This window comes from Chanodichthys erythropterus, chromosome 12 (genome assembly GCF_024489055.1).
Source record: "Chanodichthys erythropterus isolate Z2021 chromosome 12, ASM2448905v1, whole genome shotgun sequence".
Classification (NCBI taxonomy): Eukaryota; Metazoa; Chordata; class Actinopteri; order Cypriniformes; family Xenocyprididae; genus Chanodichthys; species Chanodichthys erythropterus.
The window spans coordinates 17285107-17307627 of NC_090232.1; the positions used below are offsets into that span (position 1 = coordinate 17285107).

The window sequence follows — 22521 nt, forward strand, 5'->3', positions numbered from 1 at the left end:
AGACAGACAAATAGACAGACAGACAAATAGACAGACAGACAGACAGACAGACAGACAGATAGATAGATAGATAGATAGATAGATAGATAGATAGATAGATAGATAGATAGATAGATAGATAGATAGACAAAAAGATAGACAGACAGACAGACAGATAGATAGATAGATAGATAGATAGATTAATAGATAGATAGATAGATAGATAGATAGATAGATAGATAGATAGATAGATAGATAGATAGACAAAAAGATAGACAGACAGACAGACAGATAGATAGATAGATAGATAGATAGATAGATAGATAGATAGATAGATAGATAGATAGATAGATAGATAGATAGATAGATAGATAGATAGATAGATAGATAGATAGATAGATAGATAGATAGATAGACAGACAGACAGACAGACAGACAGATAGATAGATAGATAGATAGATAGATAGATAGATAGATAGACAGACAGACAGACAGACAGACAGACAGACAGACAGACAGATAGATAGATAGATAGACAGACAGACAGACAGACAGACAGATAGATAGATAGATAGATAGATAGATAGATAGATAGATAGATAGATAGATAGATAGATAGATAGATAGATAGATAGATAGATAGACAGATAGATAGACAGATATAGACAGACAAATCGATAGACAGACAGACAGACAGACAGACAGATAGATAGATAGATAGATAGATAGATAGATAGATAGATAGACAGACAGACAGACAGTCAGACAGACAGATAGATAGATAGATAGATAGATAGATAGATAGATAGATAGATAGATAGATAGACAAATAGATAGACAGACAGACAAATAGATAGACAGAGCCAGATATATAGATAGACAGACAGACAGACAAATAGACAGACAGACAGACAAATAGATAGACAGACAAATAGATAGACAGACAGATAGATAGATAGATAGATAGATAGATAGATAGATAGATAGATAGATAGATAGATAGATAGATAGATAGATAGATAGACAGACAGACAGATATATAGATAGATAGACAGACAGACAGACAAATAGACAGACAGACAGACAGACAGACAGATAGATAGATAGATAGATAGATAGATAGATAGATAGATAGATAGATAGATAGATAGATAGATAGATAGATAGATAGATACAGACAAAAAGATAGACAGACAGACAGATAGATAGATAGATAGATAGATAGATAGATAGATAGATAGATAGATAGATATATAGATAGATAGATAGATAGATAGATAGATAGATAGATAGACAGACAGACAGACAGACAGACAGACAGATAGATAGATAGATAGATAGATAGATAGATAGATAGATAGATATAGACAGACAGACAAAGAGATAGACAGATAGACAGACAGACACAGATAGATAGATAGACAGACACATAGATAGATAAATAAATACACAGACAGACAGACAGACAGACAGACAGACAGACAGATAGATAGATAGACAGACAGACAGATAAATAGATAGATAGATAGATAGATAGATAGATAGATAGATAGATAGATAGACAGACAGACAGATATATAGATAGATAGACAGACAGACAGACAAATAGACAGACAGACAAATAGACAGACAGACAGACAGACAGACAGACAGATAGATAGATAGATAGATAGATAGACAGACAGACAGACAGACAGACAGACAGACAGACAGACAGACAGACAGATAGATAGATAGATAGATAGATAGATAGATAGATAGATAGATAGATAGATAGATAGATAGATAGATACAGACAAAAAGATAGACAGACAGACAGATAGATAGATAGATAGATAGATAGATAGACAGACAGACAGACAGATAGATAGATAGATAGATAGATAGATAGATAGATAGATAGATAGATAGATAGATAGATAGATAGATAGATAGATAGATAGATAGATAGATAGATATAGACAGACAGACAAAGAGATAGACAGATAGACAGACAGACACAGATAGATAGATAGACAGACACATAGATAGATAAATAAATACACAGACAGACAGACAGACAGACAGACAGACAGATAGATAGATAGACAGACAGACAGATAAATAGATAGATAGATAGATAGATAGACAGACAGACAGATATATAGATAGATAGACAGACAGACAGACAAATAGACAGACAGACAAATAGACAGACAGACAGACAGACAGACAGACAGACAGACAGACAGACAGATAGATAGATAGATAGATAGATAGATAGATAGATAGACAGACAGACAGACAGACAGACAGACAGATAGATAGATAGATAGATAGATAGATAGATAGATAGATAGATAGATAGATAGATAGATAGATAGATAGATAGATAGATTAATAGATAGATAGATAGATAGATAGATAGATAGATAGATAGATAGATAGATAGATAGATAGATAGATAGACAGACAGACAGACAGACAGACAGACAGATAGATAGATAGATAGATAGATAGATAGATAGATAGATAGATAGATAGATAGATAGATAGATAGATAGATATAGACAGACAGACAAAGAGATAGACAGATAGACAGACAGACACAGATAGATAGATAGATAGATAGATAGATAGATAGATAGATAGATAGATAGATAGATAGATAGATAGATAGATAGATAGACAAACACAGATAGATAAATAAATAGACAGACAGACAGACAGACAGACAGACAGATAGATAGATAGATAGATAGATAGATAGATAGATAGATAGATAGATAGATAGATAGATAGATAGATAGATAGATAAAATCTGTTTAGTTCTAACTTATACACATTTTAATAATAAATTATCAAACAGCACATTTAAAGTTAAAAGAAAACAGTGAAAATAAAATGCAAAAACACTGATTAGTCTTATCAAACATTACATTTTATTCCACTTTATTGTACATTTTAAACACATAGGCCATGCAATTGTAAAATAATGCTGACAAAATGTATCAAAGGTACCACTGAAATAAAATAATGTAAATATAATGCAAACAGTGCATAAAGAATAAGCATACACCTGCACTAGTATTTACCTTTTGTAAAGACCCTGTACTGAGCTTATTATTGCACATTATTTTGTAAGGGAACTAAAGTTGCCCGTGCGCTTATGGCGTAGGCTACTGCGCATGACTTTGACTGCTCGTGTGAAGTAGGCCTGGCCTAAATGTTTTCATCCTGTTTGCAACCGATATCGTGCTCTTGCTGCCGCCCATCGAAGATAAAAGAATACGAGAAATCGAAACTGCGAATGTATATAGCGTTACGAGCTCGAACTTAACTCGCATTTTGAAAGTGTGCGGATTTTGCGGCGATCAAGAGGAGCTTCCGTTACGCCTCGCGTGTCACTAGGCCCGCTGACCCACATTCGCGAGACCGCTCGAGGAAGTGCGCGCACGAAATTCAGCATTGCATTTCACATTATCGCACCATGATTATTCATTGCAGCGCTGCATTGTGATTTTTGGGACCGAAACAACTCAGATTTGACCAGGCACCTGTGTGGATGTTTGAGTGTGTTTTTCGGTAGGTACCAAATGTGCTTGAATTGATAAAGGCGGTAGTTCCGTGATACATACGCTGCTGTGCAGGAAAAACCAGAGATGGTGTAATATTTTGTTAAAAAGTATTAAAAAGTAGTACTATATCTTGAAGTTTAGCTGTCACTGTTTATGCACTGACGTGCCATTTCATTTTTTTCAACATGCACGACTGGTTTCGTTTGGATGTTTTCTCTCAGCGTCAATGTCCTTGTTATGAGGGTTTGACTGATGTAAATGAATGATTGGAATGCTTACAGGAACATCTGTTGTGGTTGCAATTTACATGATATTTGGTTGAACTGGAATGATAAGCATAATGGTTGAGATGCCTTTCTAACTGCATACTTTGAAATGCATTTCATTAGAGGCATTTGAATTCTGTGATGAACTGTGTGACTGTTGAATAAGCAAGTGAAAATGTACTAATAATTTTGAACATATCTGTTCTAACTTGTATTTTTGTTGAGTAAGGTAATGTGGCCTCCAGTTCTATATGTCCATCAATTAGCCTTTCACCTCTGACTGTAAAAAGAGAGACCGAAAAGATTCACAGAAGAAACAGTAGGACTACACTGTTCATTGGTCATTCAGTTCTTTGCTGTTTTGTGTGTCTGCAGACTTTCACATTGGCGGGACCTTTTCTTCAATGCCTTCCCAATGCGTCACCCCAGACTGATTCATGAGACCGTGTTATCATGAGCTCCAGAGACAGGTAAAGCTGTAACAATATTCACATACATTGTTTCAAAAGTTTGGACTGAGATTTTTTTTTTTTTTTTTATGCTTTGAAATAAGTCTCTTATGCTCACCAAAGCTGTATTTATATGATCAACATTGCAGTAAAATTGGTAATATTGTGAAATATTATTACAAACCCAAACTTTTGAACAGTAGTGTACATCTTCAGAAATAATTCAAAGGCTTGTAAAACAGAAAATATGGTTGTTGTTTTTTTATTTGTATAAATTCATGCATGTATATGTGTGACATCCAGCTTATTAAAATGTAGTAACACTTATATTCACACTTGCATTTTCAGTGTCCCACGTTCTGCACTTACATTTAAAAGAAAGTACAGTATGTTTGGCTTGGTTGTAATTGTAATTGATTTACAGAAAATAAAATGGTTTTCTATCAGACAGAGAATAAATGTCTTTATTTTCCCTGGTTTAGGGATGATAGCAGTGTTTTTGATGGGCTGTTGGAGGAAGATGAGAAAGATAAGGCAAAACGGTGAGTTAAATTGCTGATTTTGGTAGTTCTTCTGTTTTTATACCTTTAATAAATATTATCATAATAGAAATGGGTATAAAAATAATACAGATCAAATAGTTGTGTGTCATGCTGATGGAATGGTCCCTACTAGTTGAATACATTGAATTCAAAATAATAGAAAATACACCGTTTTGTTGTAGTTGTTTTTTTCATGCAAATTTGAAAGTTATATATAAAATTTTGAGGTGTTTTTCAAGATTAAAAAATGTCCTTATTTGTGTGTGAAATAATAGGTGAATTAAGTTATGCATTATACAACATTTTATGCAGTTAAACATTTTTAAAGGTGCCATCGAACATCTTTTTAAAATATGTAATATAAGTCTAAGGTGTCCCCTGAATGTGTCTGTTTAGTTTCAGCTCAAAATACCCCATAGATTTTTTTAAATTAATTTTTTTAACTGCCTATTTTGGGGCATCATTAACTATGCACCGATTTAGGCTGCGGCCCCTTTAAATGCTCACGCTCCCCGCCCCCGTAGCTCGCACTTGCCTTGAACAGCATAAAAACCGTTCCCACAGCTAATATAACCCTCAAAATAGATCTTTACAAAGTGTTCGTCATGCAGCATGTCTAATCCTGTAAGTACAGTATTTATTTGGATGTTTACATTTGATTCTGAATGAGTTTGAGGCTGTGCTTTGTGGCTAACGGCTAATGCTACACTGTTGGAGAGATTTATAAAGAATGAAGTTGTTTATGAATTATACAGACTGCAAGTGTTTAAAAATGAAAATAGCGATGGCTCTTGTCTCCGTGAATACAGTAAGAAACGATGGTAACTTTAACCACATTTAACAGTACATTAGCATCATGCTAACGAAACATTTAGAAAGACAATTCACAAATATCACTAAAAATATCATGTTATCATGGATCATGTCAGTTATTATCACTCCATCTGCCATTTTTCACTATTGTCCTTGCTTGCTTACCTAGTCTGATGATTCAGCTGTGCACAGATCCAGATGTTAATACTGCCTGCCCTTGTCTAATGCCTTGAACATGAGCTGGCATATTCAAATATTGGGGGCGTACATATTAATGATCCCTACTGTTACATAACAGTCAGTGTTATGTTGAGATTCGCCTGTTCTTCGGAGGTCTTTTAAACAAATAAGATTTATATAAGAAGGAGGAAACAATGGAGTTTGAGACTCGCTGTATGTCATTTCCATGTACTGAACTCTTGTTATTCAACTATGCCAAGGTAAATTCAATTTTTAATTCTAGGGCACCTTTAAAGCATATGCAGTTAATTAATAGTTTAAATTTAGTAGTTTTAATTTTAGCTGCCATTTATTAATATAAAAAAATATTGCAAATACACACATTCAAGTAGTTTACTGTAAAAAAAAAATACAGCAAATTGTAAAAAATATACAGTTATTTACTATAATCAAAGAATACAGGGAAATTCTGTAAATTAAATTACAGTAATGCTACTGAACTGTAAAAATTACAGTAATCAGCTGGCAACCCTGCTGCCAGTATTTTTAACAGTGAGCATTTGTATGTTGCACATTTTCATGTGTTCTTACATCGCAAAGTATTTCATGCAGACACTACTGAAGCCCAAGTATTTTTGTAAGTTGAACTGTTTTTATCTTAACATCTTAATGTGGTGCTTTATGGTGTTCACTTATTTCATAAACCATAAAAAGAAAATGGAAAATGGCATAACAGCAAGTGATTCAGACTGGAACAAGCCTGAATGCATCATAAAACATGCTAACTTGATTAAAAACTCAATTTTTCCGGGTTGCACTTGCACTCTGCATGACACTGGTTAGGTCTTGCATGCGCACATTGTAAAAAGAAACAATAGCACAAAACTAAAATTATTGTTTTTAATTCCACTATTGGACTAAACTTTAATGTTTACAGTAGTAGTTTTCTTCCAGTAAGTCTGAAATGAATAATGTTTGTGTTCTTCTTAATTAAGCATTTTGCAGCCTTTTCTTATGCTTTGTTTTCATGTCTTTATTATATTCTATTATATCTTTATTATCACAGAGTTTCAAGAAATAAGTCAGAAAAGAAAAGGAGAGACCAGTTCAATGTCCTCATTAAAGAACTCGGCACCATGTTGCCCGGAATCACACGCAAGATGGACAAATCTACAATATTGCAGAAAAGCATAGACTACCTGCGCAAGCACAAAGGTGAGGCAAAAAAAAGTTTTGGTGGATTTGTTGTTTGCGTTGCTCTGGAATAATTACAGATCTGTGTTGTTGTTTTGCCATGCCTACAACCGATGTATTTGTGGTTGCTTATAGTGCTCTGCTGCTGCAAAAAAGAAAATAGACATACATAACTGTAATCATCACTTTTCACAATTTATCACACCCATAATTGTGGTCTTGATTAATTATTCAGTTCTACCACTATACTACTCATGCTATTTCTGAAGTGTGTGTGTTGTGAGCTGTATGCTAATTTTCTTTATGCATGGAATACCTGGATGACCTACAAAAATACCAAAAGGGTGCATTATAAAACAGATCGTACTGCACAGAATCCCATAATGCAATATGCTTAATCTTCCATTCCAGATTCACAGTTATATCACCACAGATTTTTAGCATCTTCCTCACATAAGTTAAATATCCTTTTTAATTTCTTTGATAACTGGACTTGACCCATGAATAAAATAAGCAGTGTAATGAGGTCATGTGACATCAAAGCTGCATACTACTGCAGTATTTTCTGCACCACTTCTCAATCTACAGTGCAAAAATAAAGGAAATTATATTTAATGCAAATTTGAAGAAAAAATAGTAGTATAATATTTATTTAGTTAAATCTATTGTGCTATACTAGTATTCCATTTGGAACTGTAATGTCAAACCTTGTAACAAACTACCTTCAAAATTTTGGGGTCAGTAAGATTTTGTTGTTGTTGTTGTTGTTTTTGAAAGATATTAATACTTTTATTCCGCAAGGGTGTATTAAATTGATCAAAAGTGACAGTAAATGCATGAATAATTTTACAGTATTATTTCTATTCCAAATATATGCTGTTCTTTTGAAAAGAAGCATCCTGAAAGAATCACTGTTTCCACAAAAAAGAAAGCAGCAAATCAGCACCTTTTAGATGATTTCTGAAGGATCATGTGACTTTGAAGACTGTAATGAGTAATGATGCTGAAAATTCAGCTTTGCCATTACAGCAATAAATTGCATTTTAAAGTATATTAACATAGAAAACTTATTTTAAATTGTAATAATATTTTGTTATATTACTGTTTAACTGTATTTTTCATTGAATAAATGCAGTCTTGGTGAGAAACTTTAAAAAAACATTTTAAAGGTAGCATAGTTTCTAATCAACTGAAACATACAGATCCTAGGAAAACTGGTGACAAGGAAGTGTTTGTGTTCATATGCAGAAATTGCTGCACAATCTGAGTCGAGTGAAATCAAGCAGGATTGGAAACCCCCGTTTCTTAGCAATGAGGAGTTTACACAGCTGATGCTAGAGGTGAGACCCTGCTTTGGTCAATATGCGTGTGTTTGTGTCTCCACTAATAGAATATAAGTGCATCCTCATTTATGTTTAATGTTTATCATTTTTTCATCCATCACTTCTAGATTAAATTTGTAGTTTAGGACTGGAGCTATCTAAGTAATGTGTTTTTTTTGTTTTTAAGGCGCTGGATGGGTTCTTCCTAGTGATGCTAACAGATGGCAACATCATTTACATTTCGGAAGGCGTGACCTCTTTGCTTGAGCATCTGCCTGTAAGTGAGAGAGTATGTGTGTGGTTTGTTGTGTGAAGTCCATTTAAATATTGTCCTGGAATTGTTACATTTTTGTATCATTTGTTCATATGTAATCGTATTTGTTTCAGTCGGACCTGGTGGATCAGAACCTTTTGAACTTTCTTCCAGTGGGGGAGCACGGAGAAGTGTATAAAGCTCTGTCCGCACACCCAGACATTGAAAACCTCAACTCTGATTACCTCAAGTGTGAGTGTCCAACCTCAATCACCTCTAGATGTTCTGCTGTGGTACTTTAACCTGCTCAGTGGGGCTGGACAATATACCAAATATTCACAATATGCTTACGATTAAATTTTACTAACCTTGTGATCATGTATGAGAGCATTAAAAATGTTTTAATAGCATCTCTGACCTACACTTCAGTAACAAAAGTAGCATTAGAGTTGGTAAAGTCAATGGATTGTTGTGTATTATTTCAAAATGTCAGTTTTAATTAATCAAACCAAAGAAGACCTTACATATACAAAGACGGTGCACTCATACTTATGAATGGGAGAAAGTGCAACTAACAAAATGGTGAAATAAGTTCCGCTTTCTAAATTAGAGACACTTGCTGATTGGTAAAGTCATCACATCACTGTAGCTGCCATTAGAAGCTCCGTTTGCATCAGTGTCCTGAGATGTGATTGACTGGTCCATTCTGGAAAACAAGCTTTAGCTTTTTTAACACTTTAGGATAAAAAAACAATATTTATTTCATGTCAGATTTTGTTGAAATATGTTGTTCCAATGAGTTCAGCAAGAAGTTTATAATATTTCAGGATTCCCCCATTCAAGTAGAGAGGTTTTGGTCTTGGATGGCTGAAATGGCTGCCTGAAGGCATTGAAAACATGATTGCAGAGTGAACACATTTTCCTTGAAAGGGACTTGATTATACTCTGTACTCGGAGATGCTTTTGTGTCATTTTTCATGTAGAATGAAGTAAAACATTTTTTGGCAAATATAGCTCTATTTATATTGTTGTCAGTGTATTTTTAATATTATTTATGTATTAGGGCTGTCAAGTGATTAATTTTTAATGTAATTAATTACATGATGTGGCGATTAATTAATCTAATTAATCCCACATCAAATTTGGTGAAATTACCCCCAAAAGATCATTTAAAGTCATTATTGTGTTTTAAATGTAAAAAAAAAAACATCAAATAGACATGACAAAAAAATATAAATTATTTGATAAAAAAATATATTATTTGATTCAACACATAATTTATTACACAGAATTTTAGGCTTCAGTGGCCATGAGGGTGGGTAAGTGATAACAAGAATTTTCATTTTTGGGTGAACTATACTTTTAATGTTTTTTATTTTATTTATTTATTTTATAGAAATATGATTTTTTTTTTTTTTTTTTTTTTTATGAAATAATACTCTAAATAAGAAACAAACGGTCAATAGGTGGCGGTAAATGTCTAAATGAGTAAGTCATTGAGTCATTCATTGATTCGATTTGTTCAAACGGCTGATTCGTTCAGGAATAAATTAAATGGCTCTCTTTATGATTGGGCCGTTAAATCATTGGTTCACTCGACTGATTCGCTCAAAAAGGTGGATTCATTCAGAAACACCGCTGTGTGTTGTTCAAGCACAACAGTTCTGCTCTAGCTTCCTATGTAATATTTCTGTTGACAAAATTGAGCAAAAGCAGACAATATTGTGTCTAAACTATAACAGAATATTAACTTATTTATTGAACTGTTGTATAAAATTGGCACTTGTGCTATTCGGGTCAAAAACACTCTTGCACTCGTTGCACTCTTTCTCCTGTTATTGCTTAACTATATCATGAGATAGGGTCCATCACGCAGTGAGTTGTTGCTCTGTTTCTTGTTCTTTATGAAATGTAATATGATCTATGCAGGTCAGGGAGGGGCGAATGCATTAAATTCAATAGTAATTTTAAAGCGATATTTTTTTCCCATAACTAATTAATTTAACGAGTTAAATCGACATCCCTATTATATATTATAGCATTTATTAATATTTTGATTTAGTTTTTATAATTTAGGTTTTATTTTCATTTTAAAGTTTTAGTATTCCAAATTAATTTATTTCAATTAGGTAAAAGAGTTATAAGAATTTTTAGGTATTTTGTACTCTAATGTCATGACCTACTGCATACTGAGATGGTAAAATATTACTAAATGTGTGCTGCCTCAGCATATTTTCACTAACTCAGTGAGCTCAATTTACATTGTCATGCACCTAATGTGTTTTTTGGTTTGTTTGTTTTTCTTAGCCAAGAACCAGATGGAGTTTTGTTGTCACATGCTCAGAGGTTCTGTGGATCCCAAAAAAACATCAGTGTATGAATACGTCAAGTTTATCGGCAACTTTAAGTCACTTGCCAACAGTGAGTTTTTTGTTTTTCCTCTTGATCTAGACTGAGTAGACCATATGTTAACTGCATTTGTTACTGCCCACAACACTTTTGGACTGGAATATTTCCTTTAACAGAAATCTCCACTTTATTCCTCTTCTCTCAGTGCCTAATGCAACCCGGAATGGCCTTGAGGGAATTTTGCAGCGTTCGTTGCAGCCGGCCTTCGACGATCAAGTCTGTTTTATTGCGACTGTGAGACTTGCCAAACCCCAATTCATCAAAGTAAGCTGATAATCAATCAGAAAATCCAGAGCAAAAGTAGATTTGCATTACAAATTCTCTCTCTGAGAGCAGACAAATATATGCATCCATCATAATAAGTTGTTACCGGTGTAAACACTAATATTGACACAATTGATTGCGTACAGGAGATGTGCATGGTGGAGGAGCCCTATGAGGAATTCACATCTCGACACAGTCTAGAGTGGAAATTCCTCCTATTAGATCACAGGTTTTTACGCTTAATCAAAATATTACTTTCTCCATGTTTGTAACTCATCCAGTTTTTTCTTCAATGAGGTCTCTGTGTGTTCTTGTGTTACAGAGCACCTCCTATCATTGGCTATATGCCGTTTGAGGTGTTGGGAACTTCAGGCTATGACTATTATCATGTAGACGACCTGCATTCACTGGCCAAATGCCATGAGCATTGTGAGTATAACACACAAAAATATATTTGAGACTTCATTAGGTACCATATCCTTCATATGTCTTTCTCTTTATCTGTCTGCTTGCAGTAATGCAGTTTGGAAAAGGGAAATCGTGCTATTATCGCTTTTTAACTAAAGGGCAACAATGGATTTGGCTACAGACTAACTACTACATCACCTATCACCAGTGGAATTCACGACCAGAGTTCATTGTGTGCACACACACTGTTGTGAGGTACGTAGAGGCGCACAAATGTCTACACCTACCAACCAAAGATACCTACATACCCCCTTTCCACCAGAATGTTCACGTTCTGGAGCCAGAGCCTGTTCTCGGCAAGGCGAACTGGAGCTTGTCGCAAACTGGCCACATGTTTCCACAGACTTGTGGAACAAACGATGACGTAACGCTGCTATGTGTTGTTTACCTGACTGTAACCAGTCTAAAATCAAACTATGATTCTAGCGTACTGGCTGCTCGCCTAAACTCCCGGTACTCTCATGTCATTTTTGGCGATTATATTGAAACGAAACTGTTGAGTCACTAGCTCTCTCGCACGCTGGGTCTCTTTCACGTGTGCAGTTTTATATATTTAGATAAAGAGAGCAATGTCGTGCAACATTTTTGCATTGCCATAGACAGCGACAGTGTTTCTCTGCTCCCTGGCTCTGTTCGAGAACACTCTTTTCTGCAGTTCTGCTCTTATTTTCAGTTCTTTTTGTCTATAGTTATGCCGAGGTGCGAGCAGAGCGGAGGAGAGAGATGGGTATAGAGGAGTCTCCCCCTGAGCTGACTGGAGACAAGGTGAGATGCTTAAGACAAAAACTTCTCTGAAATGGTTCACTAATGTGGTATAATGAACATGTTAAACAGCTTATCAAAGCCAGATTGCATGACATTAGTGAAAATTGCCAGGTCATTAATCACATTGGTTAACTGTGGCTGCTTCTTGGATGATTAACAGATTCATGTGTGTCTAATTTGCAATAAATTAAATTATTATTAAATACACTGCTGTTTAAATTAATTAAATTGAAGTTGAAATTAATACTTTTATTCAGCAAGCAGGCATTAAATTGATCAAAAGTTAAAGGGATAGTTCACCCAAAAATGAAAAATCTGTCATTTACTCACCCTCAAGTTGTTCCAAATCTTTATAAATTTTTCTTTTGCTGAACAAAAATATATATTTTGAAGAATATGGGTAACCAAACAGTTGAAATACTAAAAAAAATACTATGGAAGTCAATGGGGCCCCCATCAACTGTTTGGTTACCCATATTCTTCAAAATGTCTTATGTGTTCAGCAAAAGAAAGAAATTCATAAAGGTTTGGAACAACTTGAGGGTGAGTAAATGACAGAATTTTCATTTTTGGATGAACTATTAATCAAATAATCTTCAAAAATATATCTAAGTCCACAAAAATGTAAAGCACCACAACTGTTTTGAACATTGATATCAAATTAGCATTATAGAATGATTTCTGAAGGATCATGTGACAATGAAGACTTGAATAATGGCTGCTGAAAATTCAGCTTTGCCATCACAGGAATAAATTGCATTTTAAACTATATGAATAATATTATGCGGTATTACTGTTTTTACTGTATTTTTGATCAAATAAATGCAGTCTGGGCGAGCAAGAGACTTTCAAAGCCTTAAACCATCCCCAAACATTTAGTAAATGTATTTATGTATGCGTATATATGTATATTATTATAATGTGTAATTATGTAAAGAATAAATCACATTTGCTCTCTCTATATATATATATATATATATATATCAGTCATTGCAAAAAAAAAAAAAAAAAACATTTATCAGCTCTACTACAGATATTTTAGTCTTACATTTTTTCTGTCTCTTTTTTGTTTTTTGAACCTGTCTCAGATTTCTGGCTGTAAATCGCAGTTGAACACTTCCAGTCTGAAGGAGGTGCTGGAGCGTTTCAGTAACAGTCGCACACCTTCCACCTCCTCAAGGAGCTCCCGCAAGTCCTCTCACACCGCAGTCTCTGACAACACCTGCACCTGTAAGCATTCGAATCAGGGCTTTTTTGCTCACCAGTCGCTGTGGCTAGTGGTTATCCAAAGTTACTGGGCATTCATCATTTTCATTGGCCACAATTTTGTTGTTGGGAAATTACATTTTATATGATTAAAGTTGATTGTGGTGTGCTAAAATTTACTTGAGCTAGATTACAACTCTTTTTAAAAGTAAATGACCACTGTATACAAACCCTATTCACTCTACAGACCAGCCAAAGTGGCTAGTTTGAGTGACTGTTACACGGCACTTTTGAAATCCACCAGCATTTGGTGGGTGTTACAGTTAAGCCCCGATTAAAACCAAAAAATGTGCTCTTCTATTGGGTTTTCCTGATTCTGTGCCTGTTTGAAAACACTCATATCTATTTGATTTCCTCAGCAACTCCCTCCAAGCTACAGACAGATGTGAGCACTCCACCCCGGCCCGCTGTTATGACACCCCAACGTCGTTCCTCTCTCAGCACCCAGGTGAAACTTGCCTCTTCTACAACATCTTAATATTTAATTATCTTACAAAACACTTCTAACGTATGCTCATAGCAGCTGAGTAATTATGCTGGTCTTATTTGTTTTGATAGTCCATGAGTTCTCAGAACACCAATCAAACTGGCTCTCCGGTCCAGATCAGCCAACATCAACCACAACAACAACAGCCTCAACCACAGCAGCAGGTTCAGCCTAATGCACTGGTAAGAATTTTGTTTTGCTTTGTGTGTTGTTCTGTTTTTTGGTTTTGACCAATAGATCAGATAAGCTGCCATTTAAATGATTTTTTTTTCCCCCCAATGACACCATAATGTTGACCTTTCTGTGTTTTCTGAATGTAGTTCTCTGCACAGTTGAATGCGATGCAGCACCTAAAGGAGCAACTGGAGCAGAGAACACGCATGATAGAAGCGAACATTCAGAAACAGCAGGAGGAACTGAGACAGATTCATGAGCAGCTGCAGAGGGTGCAGGGACCTGGCACTCAGGTACACGCGCATAATTTTGTGAATGTTCATATTGACAGTTTTGTTGTCATGGTAACAAAAGCATGTGATTCAAATGTTGTCTTTCAGATGATTTTGCAGCAGTCAGGTGGTGGACTCGTACAGTTGCCTCAAGTTGGAGGAGCACAGACTAACATTTTAGGGGTTGGAGCACAGACTGGGGTTGTAGCTATACAGGGCCAAAATGTGACGAGTACAGCACACAGTGGGACTGTTCCACAGCAGCAAGCACTTCCACAGCAACAGGCTCCTCGTTCCCTGCAGCAGAATCTACAGGGTTCTTCTGTTACACAGGTGAGTTTCAGTCTTTATTTTTTCCAGTTGCTCTGACAATGATTTAATTTGATTCTTTATTAAAAAGATTCAATGTATGATGAAATCTAGATTTTGCCCTCAATTCAGTGTTTCAGATTCAGTCAGTTCATATCTTTTTGATATATATTATATGAACACTACCATTTAAAAGTTTGGGGTTGGGAATATTTTGTGCATGTGTTTTTGAAGTAAGTCTCATATGCTCAACAAGGCTGCATTTATTTAAAGGTGCCCTAGAACGTTCTTTCACAAGATGTAATATAAGTCTAAGGTGTCTCCTGAAATGTGTCTGTGAAGTTTCAGCTCAAAATACCCCATAGATTTTTTTAATTTTTTTTAACTGCCTATTTTGGGGCATCATTAACTATGCACCGATTCAGGCTGCAGCCCTTTTAAATCTTACGCTTGTGTTCATGAATTATACAGACTGCAAGTGTTTAAAAATGAAAATAGCGACGGCTCTTGTCTCCGTGAATACAGTAAGAAACGATGGTAACTTTAACCACATTTAACAGTACATTAGCAACATGCTAATGAAACATTTAGAAAGACAATTCACAAATATCAATAAAAATATCATGTAATCATGGATCATGTCAGTTATTATTGCTAAATCTGCCATTTTTCGCTGTTGTCCTTGCTTGCTTACCTAGTCTGAGGATTCAGCTGTGCACATCCAGACGTTAATACTGGCTGCCCTTGTGTAATGCCTTGAACATGAGCTGGCATATGCAAATATTGTGGGCATACATATTAATGATCCAGACTGTTTCGTAACAGTCGGTGTTATGTTGAGATTCGCCTGTTCTTCGGAGGTCTTTTTAAACAAATGAGATTTACATAAGGAGGAAACAATGGTGTTTGAGACTCACTGTATGTCATTTCCATGTACTGAACTCTTGTTATTCAACTATGCCAAGGTAAATTAAATTTTTGATTCTAGAGCACCTTTTAATTAAATAGTAAAAACCATAACAATGCTGTGAAATATTATTATAATTTAAAAGAAGTGTTTTAATATATTTTAAAATGTAATGAATTCCTGTATGTAAAAATGTAATGTGATGGCAAAGCTGAATTTTCAGTAGCCATTGCTCCAGTCTTCAGTGCCACATCACATGAAATCATTCTGATATGCTCATTTAATACTCAAGTATCATTTCTTCTTATCAATGTTAAAAATAGTTCTGCTGCTTATTTATTTATTATTTATTTTAATATTCTGCTGCTTAATATCAAGATTCTTTAAATAGAAAGTTCAAAAGAACAGCATTTATTATTTTTTTATTTTTTTTGGCGCACCAAAAATATTCTCGTCGCTTTATAATATTAATATTGAACCACTGTACTCGCATACAAAAATTTAAAGGATTAGTTCACTTTCAAATAAACTTTTCTTGATAATTTATTCACCCTCATGTCATCCAAAATGTTGATGTCTTTCTTTCTTTCTTCAGTCAAAAAGAAATGAAGGTTTTTGATAACATTCCAGGATTTTTCTCCATATAGTGGACTTCAATGGCCTCCAAACGGTTGAAGGTCAAAATTACAGTTTCAGTGCAGCTTCAAAGGGCTTTAAACGATACCATACGAGGAATAAGGGTCTTACCTAGTGAAATGATCGGTCATTTTCGAAAAAAATACAACTGTATATGCTTTATATAAACACAAATGATCGCCTTGCACTTGGTTCTGCCGAAACCGAACTTTCAAATTCTTCAAAAAGCTTACGCTGTATGTCCTACGCCTTCCCTATTCTCCTTGCGGAAAAAAACGGAACTGGCGCTGCGTTCGTAGCGTAAGTACAATAGGGAAGGCGTAGGACATACAGCGTAAGCGTTTTGAAGAATACGAAAGTGCGGTTTTGGCGGAAGCACGCGCAAGCGATTATTTGTGTTTATATAAAGCATATACATTTACTTTTTTTTGTTTCAAAAATAATCGATTGTTTCACTAGATAAGATACTTATTCCTCGTCTGGAATTGCTTAGGGCCCTTTGAAGCTGCACTGAAACTGTAATTTTGACCTTCAACCATTTGGAGGCCATTGAAGTCCACTATAAGGAGAAAAATCCTGGAATGTTTTCATCAAAAACTTTAATTTCTTTTCGACTGAAGAAAGAAAGACATGAACATCTTGGATGACATGGGGGTGAGTAAATTATCAAGAAAATTTTTTGAAAGTGAACTCATCCTTTAAGTTACATGACAAAAACTGATTAACAGTTAACACTTCTGAATTGACTGTATAGGCAGTATCTTTAGCTGTGTATTGCCTAGAAGGTTTTTTTATTTTTTTGTTTGAAGCCCATTAACAATGACACAATCTCGTGTCTTCAACTGCATATGGTGACATCATCTAAATTGATGACGTAATTTTTCTCGGCCTCAATCTTTTTCTCAGCGTGGTCCTGTCTATAATACCATGATGATCAGTCAGCCTGCTAATGCCAATGTTGTGCAGATACCCAGCAGTCTGGCACCAAAAATCAATCAGGGCAATGCAATAAACAGGTACAGTACATGTCTTTTTCCTCCTCTCTCTTTTCCAGGACACCTTCTATAATATATTCTTAAAATGATTCTTATTCTTGATATTATAATTCATATTACATTAAAGTATTAATATTAAAACTACTAATATTAATTATTTCTTTCTTTGCCTCACCCTGTCACACTCAGGTTTCCTGCTGGACAGCAGTTGGTCACTAAGATTGTGACAGCTCCAATGGCATGTAGTGCTGTCATGGTACCCACAACGATGTTTATGGGTCAGGTGGTGACAGCTTACAGTCCATTTCCACAGCAACAAGGTCAGACACAGACCATAGCACTGCAAACTCAGTCAGCTGTGCCTGCGGAACAACAAGCTCAAGCTACCACGCTACAAACAAGTCAACAGCAGGGGGCGACGCAGCAGACAACAAAACAGCAGCAACCATTTTTACAGGTAACAAAGCATGCACATAGTTTCATTTTGAATCTATTCAGAACTGTGATTCATGTGCATCAACATTTAAATGTTAATACTCCCCATGTGACATTTCACACATTCTTAACAGACTATAGCAAAAGTTGTTTACAAATCTTAACCAAGTTCACCAAAATGGTGTACCTGGTCAAACTTGGTACTGCCAGCTGGTAATCCATCTAAACAAGTGGTTGCTAAGCTTTTTGTCTCTCCACTTTGTCCAAGACAATATAACCTCTGGTACTTCTGTTGTTATAAAAATAAACAAAAAAAATATAATGTAATATATAAATTATATATAAAAATATAATTTAATGTTGAGCGTTTTTCCATGTTTCAATTAAATGTTGTACATGTTTATCTCATAATTTATTGTTGTTTTTTTTAGCATTTCAATTAAGATTAAAATAATTGTATTTAAATAGGTTTAGGAAACTTTAGAAACCTTTAATAATTTATATATATATATATATATATATATATATATATATATATATATATATATATATATATATATATATATATATATATATATATATATATATATATTATTCATAATAATATTAAAGGTTTAAAGAAAAAAAGAAAGATCTGGACAAGTTGTCCATCTAGAAACCACTGTAAAACCACTTCCATGCATTCAACTTTAATTTTTAAATCAAAATTGTTTGACACATAACTGATTTTTTTGCTGTGTATTTGTCAGAGCACACGCCTTCTCCATGGCAACCAGTCCACACAACTGATCCTGCAGGCTTTCCCTATTCAGCAGCAAGGCACATTTACTCCATCGCAACAACAACAGCAGCAGCAGCAACAGCAACTGAAACCACAGACTCAAAAACAGCAGAAAACGACTCACCAGACTGACAGCACTAATGCCCAGTCTCAGTAACATGGAGTAACACAACGGCCAATCGGATGGAAGAGCCTGCTCATGTTTATTGGTGTACTCATTTGAAAACTCTGACAAAATGGCTCTTCCTGGCAGCATCTTAAATGCTTTTCAGACAAGAAACTCCCTCAACATGGCAGCTGCATGGAACACAACACCACCAGATGGACACTGTGGCAACCGTGCAGAATGTTTCACTGGACCAACAGGTGGTTGCCAAACTCATTATTTATTTCAACCACAGAAAGTATAGGATTGCTAGCCTTTGCATTGTCTTTGCCAAACAGCAAACCCTGTCCTCAGCCCAAAGAACTGAGTCTATCTGTACAGTCTCGTGTTCCATACAATGTAAATACACAACCGTAAAGGAACAAAGCAAGATATTGAATATTTTATATGCTGCATGAAGTGTAAACTTTCATTTGTACTTCCAGTTTTATGATTAAGTATTATTTTAATTTTAATGTTTTTATATTATGCATATAGTGATGCTTTCTACTTTTAACCCTTCCGACGATAGTCTCTTCATGTATAGTTTGGGTTCATTATAGTTTGTCATTGAGGTTTTTTTTTTTTTAGAGGCACTAGATTTTTGTTTTAGTTTTTCATTTTTGGGGAGGAAATTATACCCCATGTCTCTGACATACAAAAAATTGCCCCGTTTCAGTTTACTTCTAATCACAGATCCAGAATGATCAAATTTGACAGTTTTTAAGTGCCAAAATTTAGTTAATCTACTTCCAGTTTTTGAATGTTGCTTTTTAGCTGAGTCATAGTAGTCTACTAAAACGTTTTTGTGCACCTTTCCCCCATTACATATAGCACTTAATGTGTGTATACACACTAAAATAGTCCATCTTCTAGTAATTGTGACCTAATGGTTTAGTTTGTGTGTGCATGGACGGTACGTGTATTTTTCAGAGAAGAATGACACGCCATAAATAAGCTTTCAAATCCTCTTTCATAAATGCTTTGTTCTCCCTCATGGTTTTGGGAGCTATGCAAGAAGCCACATCCAAGGCAGAGTGTTTCTATGTGTGACTGAGGATGGTCCGGAATACTGTGGACCTTTTTAATCCCATTTTCAGGATAATAATGATTATATTGTTTCTCTTCCTTGTTTTATTTCCAAAGTTGTAATTCAAACTGAAGCAGGGTTATCGTGCAGCTGTAGAGTCTTAAAGAGTTATCTTCCTTTTAACTGCTTGTATGTGAGTGTGTGTGTGTGTGTGAGAGAGAGAGAGAATTTAAAGTGCAGGCTATTATATCAAAAACAGTTTGTGACTCTTCCAGTATCGCTGTGTGGGTTGCTACTGTGTGTATTAACCCCAGCGATGACCAATCAGTTCTTGCGTTGCAGTATCTCAGTATTCTACATGTTTCCCCATTGGCTTGTTGGCTATATACCTCAGAAATGGATTTATATAAGAAGTATTCAAAGCAATTTTATTTTCGTATGGCAAAAGATGTTCGTGTTAAACAGTATTGCTGTGTATAGACCGGTAACACTGTTAAAAGACGAGTTAGAGCTGAAAGGTATATGGAAACTGAACAGATTTTGATATTGTTGACTTCTGGAATTCCAAAAGTGGAGATGCCCGTTAAGTAGATGTCCACGTTCCTCTAATTTGTCTGATTCTCTTTCATAGTTGTGTTGTGTGTTTCATTTTGTTGTGCACTGAAACCCCCAAGTGTGTTAGTTGTTAATGTTGGAACCAATGTGTTTCATAGTGTGTATAATCATAAATTATTACTTAAAATTTACCCCCCAAAAAGCTACTGACAGGTTGAAGAGATAATTGATTAGGACTTTGGATGCCATTCCTGGACATTTCAACCTTCTGTATCCACTGTTAGTATTGCTGTGTGCAACCAAAAGAATGTGTGCTTTCAGAATATGATGGTTATTGGTTGTAGCCCCAGAAATTTGATTAGTGCTTCTGAGTTCTGATTAGAAAATCAGTGAGTTGAGTGAATGATAAAATAATAAATCAAAGAACTAAATTTAAAAGTCTTAAGGTGTTACCATAACATTTTTTCATTTTGTTCATACTGAATTGCTTTTACCAAAACCATGTTATCAGGTCATATAACATTCAATGTGACTGAATTTGTAGGAATTGTCTTGTCGGATTACCAAAAAATTATAATTTTCCCTCCACAATATTCAATCTTGAAATAAAGCAAACCAAACAAAATGTTATTTACATTGTCTACTGAAATCTCTTCAAGATTTGCTTGCTTTTTTTTTTTTGTAAAGTGACATTTATACTGCCAACTGCAGTACCAAATGGAATTGCCAAAATAATGGCCCTTTGCAAACAGGTTTTTTGAACACTCCCATTGTCTGTCATTGGGCAGACAAACCGATAGTCTCACCCCAAACTCGCCCATTGGTTTAGCTAATGTTTCTGGTTTGGATGCTCAATGTATTTTAACAAACATAAAAATTACATAACTTTTAAAAGGTTAGTTCACCCAAAAATAAAAGTTGTGTCATTAATTACTCACCCTCATGTCATTCCACAACGTAAGACATTCGATGATCTTTGGAACACAAATTAAGACCTTAATTCTTAATTAACATTAAGAACCTTAATGTTATGAAGTGACGAGAATACATTTTGTGTGCCAAAATAAGGACTTTATTCAACAAGATTTTGTGATGGACGATTTCAAAACACTGCTTCATGAAGCTTTTGTTTCGAATCAGTGTTTAGAGTAACGAAGCCTTGTTTACTGAAATCACATGACTTTGTCAGTTTGATACACGCTCCGAACCACTGATTTGAAACAAAGGATTCGTAAAGCTTCGAAGCTTCATGAAGCAGCGTTTTGAAATCATCCATCACTAGATATTGTTGAATAAAGTTATTTTGTTTTTTTGGTGCATAAAAAGTATTCTTGTCGCTTCATAACATTAAGGTTGAACCACCGCATCTTCTGGGCATCTAAAAGTGTTAACTGTCTTGCTGGCAATACAGGACTCACTGAGCCATCAGATTTTATGAAGAATATCAGAATTTTCATTTTTGGGTGAACTAACCCTTTAAGGAATTCCACACATTTTTTTTGTCATTTTAAAAATACACTTCATTCAATAGCTCCTTTTCACTTTTCATTTATTCTGTATAAAAACAGTTACATCATTCCCTACCGCCCTTTTTCTTCTGACATAACATTCTACAAGTTGAAAAAATAGCTGACACATCAGATATTTACAAAGTCAAATCTCATAGCAGTTCAAGTTATTTATAACAGTCAACATTCAAAAACATTAGATTTTTTTTTTTAAACCAACATCCAATACTTCAAACGTGGTTTAGTTGGCTGAATAATTTAGCATAAACCTTGGATCTACTGGAATAATAAACTTTTTAATTCGCAACGAGCAGATGTCTGATGTTTCTTATCTTTTAAGCATGCTTTGAGAACAAAATCTTAAGGTTTACTCCAGCTATTGTAGCCAAGTTAGCCACTTTTGAAGAACAGAACGCAGTCAGTTATTACAAACAATGTACAATCCAAAAATTATTATTTCAGTTTTACACCGCAACAAATTGTATTCGTATATACATATTCAACAGCTCAAATGTTCAATTCCAAACTCAAAAAAATGCCAAAAAAAAAAGAATGTAAAC

General features: G+C 34.8%; 1 protein-coding gene across 2 annotated transcripts; it reads left to right on the top strand.

Annotated features, from left to right (window-relative positions):
- The first annotated feature begins 3152 nt into the window (after positions 1-3152).
- clockb (clock circadian regulator b) lies at positions 3153-21093 on the top strand. Of its 2 annotated transcripts, XM_067403355.1 has the most exons (22): positions 3153-3543; positions 4178-4272; positions 4600-4637; positions 4734-4793; positions 6853-7001; positions 8229-8320; positions 8490-8579; positions 8690-8807; positions 10863-10976; positions 11110-11228; positions 11375-11457; positions 11551-11657; positions 11744-11891; positions 12386-12461; positions 13550-13691; positions 14087-14175; positions 14286-14396; positions 14535-14681; positions 14769-14993; positions 17419-17528; positions 17697-17964; positions 18692-21093. In XM_067403355.1, the coding sequence occupies exons 5-22, from the start codon at positions 6923-6925 to the stop codon at positions 18878-18880; spliced, it is 2307 nt and encodes a 768-aa protein (XP_067259456.1). In that variant the 5' UTR covers positions 3153-3543; positions 4178-4272; positions 4600-4637; positions 4734-4793; positions 6853-6922; the 3' UTR covers positions 18881-21093. The 2 variants fall into 2 exon arrangements, with proteins under 2 accessions (XP_067259456.1, XP_067259455.1); XM_067403354.1 differs by lacking the exon at positions 4600-4637.
- The last annotated feature ends 1428 nt before the right edge of the window (positions 21094-22521 follow it).

Coding starts and splice junctions, on each gene's coding strand:
- clockb (XM_067403354.1), top strand. Junction 8,808..10,862: donor CAACTCTGATTACCTCAAGT/GTGAGTGTCCAA, acceptor TGTTTTTCTTAG/CCAAGAACCAGATGGAGTTT. Junction 14,397..14,534: donor AGGTTCAGCCTAATGCACTG/GTAAGAATTTTG, acceptor TTCTGAATGTAG/TTCTCTGCACAGTTGAATGC.